At 48.8% G+C, this 9986-nt stretch overlaps 1 protein-coding gene across 1 annotated transcript; it reads right to left on the minus strand.

The window, feature by feature from the left end:
- Positions 1-434: 434 nt before the first annotated feature.
- Positions 435-5927, minus strand: LOC125537373 (small RNA 2'-O-methyltransferase). Its single transcript, XM_048700677.2, has 9 exons — positions 5411-5927; positions 4745-4837; positions 3635-4092; positions 3291-3539; positions 2097-3034; positions 1850-2001; positions 1661-1777; positions 1432-1560; positions 435-1125 (listed from the first exon to the last, which is right to left on the minus strand). The coding sequence occupies exons 1-9, from the start codon at positions 5663-5665 to the stop codon at positions 688-690; spliced, it is 2829 nt and encodes a 942-aa protein (XP_048556634.1). The 5' UTR covers positions 5666-5927; the 3' UTR covers positions 435-687.
- Between the last annotated feature and the right edge of the window lie 4059 nt (positions 5928-9986).

Raw genomic sequence — 9986 nt, forward strand, 5'->3', positions numbered from 1 at the left:
TCACCGTGTCGACACTTTTTCAAAATGGCGAATTTACATATCCGTATCGCCCTATACCGATACTCGTATCGGTGGGATTTATGTGTTCGCGTTACTGAGCGACAAGCCACGGTGTTGCGACCACGGGTGGTGCTGTTGCGATGACAAATCATGGGCAACGTAACAATTGATGGAGGAGCACCGTCGAAAATGTCAAAGAAGCAAGCGCGGAGCTCTGCTGAGAGCGGCAAGCCTTGCGACTGCGGATGGTGCTGCTGCGATGGGCGACATAACAGCTGGAGGGTTTTTTTTCGCGGCGACGGGCGGGACCTACGATCCTGAGCATACACGCAGCTGCCATCGACGGCTGGGGAGACCGATCGATCAACCGACGCCAAGCGTCCTCCGTTTGCTCGGCACCATGTCTACTCTTTCTTCATCATGCAAAAGCACGCTGCGAAAAATAGCCAGATAGTCATTTTGCCCAGTACAGAATATTCAGTTTTCTACAGGGATTAGAGCCATCGCAAGGGATAGGTTCGGAGCAGCTACTGCAACTATTTAGTTCAACGCGGTAGATATCCAGCAACACACTCTGGGTGGAGTATCGAAGTGACAAGTTAGTAAGAAGCAGTCTCATCATCTCGGATAGTCTCATCATCTCGGATAGGAGGTCGGTGAGTCAGGTACTATTACCTCCGCCCAAACTCAGTGAGACGATATAGATGCGTTAGGCCATTCCCAGAGAACTTCATAAGGTTGATGCGAATCATCCTCGTTCAGGGAAGATTCACCTTGATCTCTCGCCATTCTTCTGAAAACAGCAATCTGGGAAGCATAGCCAGGTTCGTCGCTCGAGCCGCCAACGCCACTGAACTCCACACTGTAGTTGTGGCTTGCAGCGAGGCCAGTAGCCCAGTGCTGGAACTGGGACCTCGTCCATTCAAACTTGTGGTCATGGTTGCGGAACTTGCAAGACCCAGCGTCTTGTTCCCGTTTCTCTTCCTTGTTTGGCAAAGCTGACCTCTGGAGGATAGGGTTGTATTCGTAGTTGGGTGTGGAAACAATGAGCACCGCCGGACAGAATGAACTCAATACAATGTTGCCAAATAAACTTGCTTGGTCCTCCTCCACATGCTCAATCACCTGCAGTTTACTTCGGTTAGTCGAAAAAAGCCCCTAAACAAAACCAACATACAAGATATGTAGAAGCATTTCCGGGTACATTTTATGTAGCATGGGTACTGGTTACAAACGTCCTTCAGGTATGTTGTCTTACACATAAAGGAACTAACTCCCGCGTTCACTCCTACAGTAATTCTAGATCAAATCCACATCAGGAACTAACAACCCATATGCCCAGATCAATTCTAGAACAAAACCAAGCATACCATTTTATATAACAAAACCAAACCAGAAGATACAAACAGTTCAAAAGGAGTACTCAGCTACCTCAAGACAGGTGCCAATATCAAACCCATATAAGCGAGAATCAAAATCTGTTACTGATCCATGATAGAGCACAGCTGTTGGAACACTACTTTGTAACAAGAGTTTCTTGCTAAGCTTCTGATGAAGACTCTGCAATGTCAGATAGAGGTGAAACAAATCCAAATATAAATCATTGAAAAGGAAAAAAATGGTTCAAAGAGTAAACAATTATTAGAACATGACTTTGAACCTTTGCCGCTCTCGTAAGACCCTTTCGAGAAATATCAACACCAACAATTTTTTCAAGGGTTGTTGGATGCTCTAACAGTGAGTCAAGAAGGCTACCAGATCCACAACCAAAATCAACCTGAAAAATTCAGCTTTAACAGTGACAAGCCAATACTTGTAAATAAGGAACTAGGATGAAAGTAACATTCACCAATGTTGTAGCATGCAGCTGGTTGATGTGCCGAACAGCAAATTCAACCCTCTGTTTAGATAAAGGGGGATTGAACAAGGCCTTCTCCATTCTATCTTCTAAAGGTTCAGTTACTTGTAACACCTTTATGGAGAACTCCAAGACGCAGCTGTCTGCAAAGATGTTCAAAATGTAGAAAGGATGTTGAAGCCCGATTCCAACAATCGTAGATAACTGTCAGATTGAGCTATTGATATAGGTAGCTCACCTCTACATATCTTGGAAAGGTCCAGTGACAACTCACAAGCTGCAGCCAGGCTCAAATCCCTATCAGACAGTTGATCTACAAAGCATGCACTTTGATTAACTGAGAGTTGAGTTGCACATGATTCAAGCTGATTCCTAACAGCTCCAGCCCCTATCTCAAACTCAAACTCATCATTGACTTCTAGGAGGTATCTCTTTCTGCTGTCCTTCATAAACAGGTGAGCACTGTAGCTTATGCAAGCCAACGATCCATGGGATGGAAAAACGCCAGAATCTTGACCATCAATGTCTGTTAAAAATGCACTGCTTTTAAGCTGCTGATATGATGTATCCATAGAAAAATATCCAACTGCGCTGCATGTTCTTGAATCACCACCACTTGTCTTGCCATAGACAGATAAGCACATTGCAAATTCTTGTAAAAATATATTCGGATATATCGTGAAGCCATCAGTGCTCTTAGGAAGATATAGCTTCTCCACAGGCGTGTTCAGCTGCTTAAAATAACGATTGAACCAAATCAAGACCTTCAACGCAGAATTCTGAATAGCATCAGTTTCCTTGCTCCAGCTATAATCTGTAGAATACTCTAGTAAAAGGTCCCTCTTCTTTGAATATATTTTGACAGAGCACTTGAACATGTCTGGGTTTTCCTTGGCAATCCTTCCATCATTTGCGCACTGATTTCCTGCGGTTGCTTTTGGTGACCCCATCTCTTCAGAGCCCACAGCTGATCCGAGGACATTACAGGATGCACTTACCCTATTGGAAGCGAAATAGGGTTCTGATAGCCTCTGGAGGCGACAGAAAGAACAAAGGAGATCTCGTGGAGAGGGGCCTTTCCAACTGGTACGAGTATAAACACACGGAAGCTCTGCCACAAGAATCGAGTCCTTGGAGATCTTGTAAATTCCATCAGGTAATTTTCTCAGAAGAATCCTGAGGATCCAAAAGCATGTTACCTAAACAAAATATAAAATAGAGCGAGAAAGGGTAGTTCCTAAAAGATAGAGAAAAGCAGTCTCAAAAATGAAGATAAGTAGAACACAATGGAGAGAAACTGATGAATGACCGGCATCTACAGCTAGATTACGATTCCCTATAGATTGTTAGCTGGTGTATCACTTATTCATAACAGATTGCAGTCTTGCTGCAAACATATAGCATACAAGTGAAACCGTCAACAAGCTTGTACCTGTAATAGGTACATAGATTGACATGATCAGTTTGAAGTTCTGTATCTCTCCTTGTGTATCCCACATTTGCCAAAACTGCATCTCCATAAATTGTTTGGCCAGAAATATAGGAAGCTCGCTTATTTATTACACAGTTCATATTGCGATCTCCACGATCATCCACCAATTGTTTTGATAAATCAGAAACAAATTGTACATCCGGAGCTGGGAAATAAAACCTCATCTCAGAGGATGCTTTGTCAACTGTTCTGTAGTAAGAAAAATACTTTAAACTGTCAGCACAACCAATTTTCTGTAAAGGTTAAGAAGTCAAGACTTCACGAATCACTGACTCTGTACTGACCTTGAGACAAGGACATGAGATGAGTCGGTTGCAGAGAGCTTCAATGCTATATCACCCATGTAATGTTCATTCTCTGATATATTAAGGCTTACCATCTTAGGTTCATCCTCCATCGCACAAGGAATAAGAACTGCTTCTACTCTTATGGGATCTGAAATACCAGACCAGCACTGAAGTGCCAAATCAACAGCCTCAGAGGAATAAGGCCTTTGACTCTGAATCCAGAAGTTTCTGTTACTAACAGATACACCAGGAGATTGTTTGGCGGCATTATAGATCATCGAAAGAACCAAGAGAGGATCAAATTCTGCCTTAGGGTCAATAATTTTACACAATGTCTGGACCTTAACATCACAAGCAACAATAGCTGAAATAGGTATCTTTCCAAGGAAATCCCCAGTTCTTCTGAGTGTCACACTCAAGTGCCCAACAAGAGGATGAGATGATGTGGGGAAGTTCTGAAATGAAGCATAGAAGTATAGCCTTGTTAGGATAGGTATTGAATAATCAGAACTCAGAAGGATATCGTAGACAAATAAATGTGTGCTTCAATTAACATCGATAATTCATAGGGAAAATGATTGAGACTTCAAGACCTATATTTAGATAAACCATATAGAAACATGTGCTCGGACATGATAGAGAATTGTCAGAGAGTGTAAAAACATGAACACAAAAGTGCCCAAAGAAAAAATTGGCAGTATGTTCTATCAGTCTGTCGTTTACGGCAGATAACCATAAACAAGATATATCGCTTCAATAAAGATCCTCATTATCAAACTCTTATAAAAATATTAACAATAGTTATTAATTATGCACTACAAAAACAAGCTAGCCATCAAATGCAAGGATCCCAGTGCCAGGAGAGGAGAACATAGAGTTCCCCTGAAATGGGCAACACCATGAAAATGCCAATCTACTCCCTCCGTAAAGAAATATAAGAGCGTTTAGATCACTACTTTAGTGATCTAAACGCTCTTATATTAGTGATCTAAACGCTCTTATATTTCTTTACGGAGGGAGTACTTTTCTTCCTATGAACTTACATTTGTACATAACTTAAATCTTAAATTTGAAGATACAATACCAAGATCAGGCAAAAATACAGACCTCATCTGTAAAAAAGTAAGATATCCGACTAATAAGTTCCTCCCAAGCTTCTTCGGGTGTATTAGGGATATTTGATGTGGGCTGAATACCAAGCTACAATAGAAAAAACAAATGGTTATCAGAACTTGTCCATAGTATGAAGAACATTGTACATCATGGAACTATGTTATACATGCCAAATAGCTAGCTACCTAACCTATCGCACAAAGGAACTAGGTAATTGCACACCTTCTTACTGAAGTTCCTGATCATTGTTTATGAGAATTGTCAGTAGAAAGGGCGACGAAAGATGGGCTACAGTACACAACTCATTCACCAAGGATGGATTCTCCAAACTGGGTTACTGACCTCAGAAGCCAAATGTTCGTATCTAAGATACAAGATAACATTGCTGCCTAAACATAATGGGGCACTGCATGCCAGAAAGAAACAACTGAATCTAGAGAATTGCAACTAGTCCTTGTCCCCCTTTTCAGGTAAGCTGCAGGAGGGAGAGACGCAGTGCCCGGATCATACAGTACAGACTGTTTATATTTATACAGTATAGAATCACAGCTTAATAATGTTACAAACACACCCTAAAGCCCCAGCGATAGAAAACTTGGCAACCTACATGCATAGGGAGGAAGCAGAATCCCACGCCGCCACCAGCCCTAACCGGTTTACCTTTTCGATGGCGATCTGCGCGGCGGCCTGCTCGGCGTCCTTCTTCCTGACGAAGGTCCCCGGGGTGGAGACGCTGAGCACCCCAGGGATGTCGAGCTGGCAGCGGTAGACGCACCTGGTGCTCTGCGGCAGCGCGAGGCCGGGGCAGACGCCGTCAACGGCCTCCTGCACCTCATCCACCCTGTAGACGGCCTTGGCGCCGTACCGCTGGTGGATCACCGCCTTGGGCGTCGCCGTCGCCGTCGCCGTCGGCATTGCGACTCGTCTCGGCTTCGATCGACCCCCGCCGCCTCACCACCGCCACAGGCAGCCGCGCCCAAATCCTCCAAATCCTCCACAGCCAGAATCGATCGATGGATGAGAGCGGAAAAGAATGAATTTGCGGCCGAGGGGTGGGAATGGAATCGGAGGGGAAAGGACGGGTCACGAATTAGTGGAGGAGTTAAACCCCAACCGTGAAGAGGAGTCGAGGCCTCGAGGGGTTGGGTGAGAGGGGGCGCTTCCGTCCGGTGGGGTTTTGGGTTTTGGGCATCTCCAGCCGCGCCTCAAGGAAGGCCTCTCCAGGTGATTTTTTCATGCCGGCGCTAAAAAAAAGGCTCAGTCACGTTTTCAGGAGTCCGATTTTCGCCGGCCTGGACCGAAAACAGCGTCGGCGGACCCAGGCCGAACCCAGCGCGCTGGGGGGCGCCCAGGGGCGCCGGGGCGAACTGTTTTGGAGCGAAACAGCCGGGGGCCCGCCGCGTCAGCGACACGGCGCCTCGTTTTCCCCCAACGGCCTCGGTCCCCGCAGGGAATCAATGCCAAGGCTGCCGCCGGTCAGCCTTGTCATTGATTCCTCACGGGCGGCGCGTCACGGGACGGCGCGCCGACGCCTCCCCTCCCTCGCACGCGTACACACGGGTGCGGCGCGGCTATATAGCCGGTGGCCTGCACTCGCCTGTGCCCACACCAGCCTCGCCCCTCGCCGCTGCCCAGCTCCTCCCTCTCCCTACCTCTCCCGAGCGCCGCCGCCCAGCCCCTCCCTCTATCTCTCTACCTCTCCCGAGCCCGTCACCATGGCGGAACGCTACCCCGGAGACGAGGCGGCGGCCAACGGCTTCGGCCGCTATTCGCTCCGCGAACAGGAGTCCTGGCTCCTGTTCCAGGCGAACATCCCGGCGCCGCCGGACATGCGCGCCGGTCCGACGGGGTGGAGGCTCAGCGCCGGGGGAGTGCCCATTCTCCCGTTGCCCGACGCCGTGACGAAGCCGCAGTACTTCATCGAGGAAGTCGAGGTCATGCGCGCCTCCCTCACCGACGCCCAACTCTCCCTCCCCCAGTACGCCGCCGACAACCACGTGGCTTGGGCGGCGTATTTCGAGCGCCGCCAGCAGCAGCGCTTGGCGTCCATCAACGGCGCGCCGGTGGTTGGCGGCCGGCAGAACAGCGAGGGGCGCCACCTGTGGTGGGGCGTCCCCGGCCGCACACTCGAGGGCGGCAACGACCCGCCGTTGGCGTACCCGGCGAGGGCGGCCGCCCCGGCGCAGCACCGATGCGCCGGGCCATGGGCGCCAAGGAGGTTCGGGTCCTCCTCTTCTTCCTCCTCCCGATCTTCATCGCACTCCTCCGGCACTCCGGCCCTGCTCGGCGTCAAGGCCGAGCCCGCGACGGAGACGCCGCTCGGCCGGCGCACTCGCAGCGCCGGCATCGTCATCAACGAGGGCGGCCGGCGCGCCTGCTCGTCGGCTCCTCCTCCGCGCTTCGTCAAGCCAAAGACGGAGCCGAGGCTCGCGCCGGTGAAGAAGGAGCCGGCCGCGCCGGTGACGACGGAGCTCGACGACGACGACGTGGCCCTGAAATGGGCGCGCAGGGACTCCATAGCTATGGAGAAGGAGCGCCTGGAGAAGGCGAAGGAGCGCCAGCGCGCCGCCCTGCTTCGCTTCGCGGAGCGTCGACGCGGCCGCGACGAAGGCGGAGTTGTCGTCATCTGCGACGGCGACGACGACGACGACGATGCGCCGCCACCAGTCCGCCATGGCGACGCCGGGCAGGGGTCCAGCAGGGGCGCCCGCGTCAAGGAGGAGAAGGCCGACGACGACGGCGGCGACGACTTTAGCCCCCTTCTTTTTTAGATTAGGTTAATGTAATAAAAATGCGCGAATTTCGTCGAAATTTGCCATGTTTGACCGAAATTTAACTAGTTTTTATCATAAATTCGCCGAACGGTTTTTTTAATACGCGCCTGGGGACGGCCTGGGGGCCGACGGCTGGGGACCGACTCGCCCCCAGGGCCATTTTTTGCGCCGGCTCACTCCCAGGCAGCGCTTTTAGACGCCCCCTGGGAGGCCAACGGCTGGAGATGCCCTTATGGCAGAGAAGATCACTAGTACTCCGTTCCTAGTGTGTTGAACACCTGAAGAATTTGTAAATTCCAAAATATTAGTCACATTTATAATTTATTTTGCTATAGCTAAGCTTTATTAATCATAGTTCACATGAAGTGGTATAAAAAGAATCATGGGAATGGATGGACCATAGATGTCGCCTCTTATCAAGAGTGTTTGAAAACTTAGCTAACCTATTTGTACCAGTGTTTGATGTCCGACCTTCAAAAGTAAACTTACAATTAACTAAACTAGCTCGCTGCTTAATCTCGTCAATGATACAACCATAACTGTCGCTAGTCCCTCTTTTAGTGTCGTTTCACCACCTGCTTTGAGTCAGAGGCAATTATAATTTTTTGAATCATCAAGTCTTCTGCAAGAGCCAAAACTTTTCTGCATGCCATTGCCTCGAGTGTAGCTACATCAATGATTCCCCGGACAACCAGAGAGGAGCTAGCCAAATATCGCCCAACATCATCTCGGCACACTGCGGATGCTGCTCCTCTCAACTCGAACTTTGCCACGCTCGCATCGACATGGATTTTCGCATAACCCCGGGGTGGTGCTCTAGGCCTCGCCATTGTTCTTCTGATCTCAGTTGGCGCCCTTGTCTCCTTCTCTATTTTCATCTCCAATTCTGATATAAATCTTTTAATGAACTCATGAGTGGCCGGAGAGCTTTAAAAGACCACTTCGTGTATGACTTTCCTCCGTGCCCACCATAAGGTGACTGACGGCTTAATAAATGCCTCATGTGATAATGAATCAATCATCGCGAATAACCACTGCTTGGCACTTAGGTTCAGTTGTCTCGCATAAATGCTCCACCAACTCCCCATCAACAAGTATCAGCACGCACCTTGCCATGTGCACTCGAGCAATGAGTGTCTCCAGGAGTCAACCGCGCCACAAAGAGCGCAAGTACTGATGGTGGACATTTTCCTATGATCCCGTACATCCTTGGTTGGCAATGAATGTCTTGCTAGTCTCTAGAGAAACATATGTACTTTACCTGATATTCACAATAGTTTACATGAGGCTGCATCTCTTGATGAAGCCAAAGTAATTACACCACTCCTGAAAGGTGATGTTGAAATCTTCGTCCAGGAGACGGAAAGTGATCCTGATGTGGAGTGGAACTCCTAGGGCCAATCTTTCATGAATTGGAGGGGATCCCGGGAAGAACACAAAGAACACGAGAGGGAAATCACTCAATCAACAAGATCCAAATCATACATGTGATAAATCCACATACACAAGAGGAGATACAAAGATCTAAAGTCAACACAAGAGGATACATAAGGTAGCTAGTTCATCCCAATCCATGGAAGAGAGAGGTCTTGAATCCTAGGAGGATCTTCCCATGAAGGGGTCTTGAATCCACTTGGGGGATCTTCTCACATGGAGGCCTTGATCTCCACGGGAGTATGGGTAAGTGGATGAGAAAATCTCTATCTCTATCTTGAGCTATCACAATGCTAATCCTAAAATGTAGGTGGAGGAGGAGTATATATAGTCCAGGGGTAGATAAAGGTACATGGGCCTCGGCCCAAGTCATGCATGCAGGCACAGTCCGGATAATATGGGAGGTGGTCCGGATGATCCGGGAGGTGGTTCAGATGATCCAGCGTCGGAGGTATGGATGATCTGGGCGTCGTCTGGATCGTCCGGCTGTGTCGTAGCAGCTGTCGCGGGTCCAGATGATCCGGGTTTTGGTCCGAATAATTCGGCTTTGCTCGGTGGGGTGTTGTGGCTTCGGGTGATGGGGAACATTGCATGAAAATTGAAAAAAAAATCTACGGAACACCCAAGATATAATCTAGGATATGTATAACAACGAGAGGCAAGTGTGTCTACATACCCTTGTAGACCGAAAGTGTTAGCGTCATAACGTGGTTGATGTAGTCGTACTCTTGACGATCCAATCACGATCCAATCCGATCTAATGCCGAACGAACAGCACCTCCGAGTTTGGCACACGTATGGCTTGTCAACGTCCTTTCCTTAATCCAGCAAATGAGCAAGAGGAGGTAGATGAGATCTGAACCAACACGACGGTGTGGTGGTGGAGGTGGTGGCGGCAACGAAATTCCGGCAGGGCTTCACCAAGCGCTGACGGAACATGGGGGATGAGTAACATAAAGGAGACGGGGCAAGCCCGGAAGGGTTCGCTGCCCGCTGTGCCTCCCCACTATATATAGGGGTGAGGGAGG

The sequence above is a fragment of the Triticum urartu genome, chromosome 2A (assembly GCF_056163025.1).
Source record: "Triticum urartu cultivar PI428250 chromosome 2A, HENAU_Tu73, whole genome shotgun sequence".
Taxonomy (NCBI): domain Eukaryota; kingdom Viridiplantae; phylum Streptophyta; class Magnoliopsida; order Poales; family Poaceae; genus Triticum; species Triticum urartu.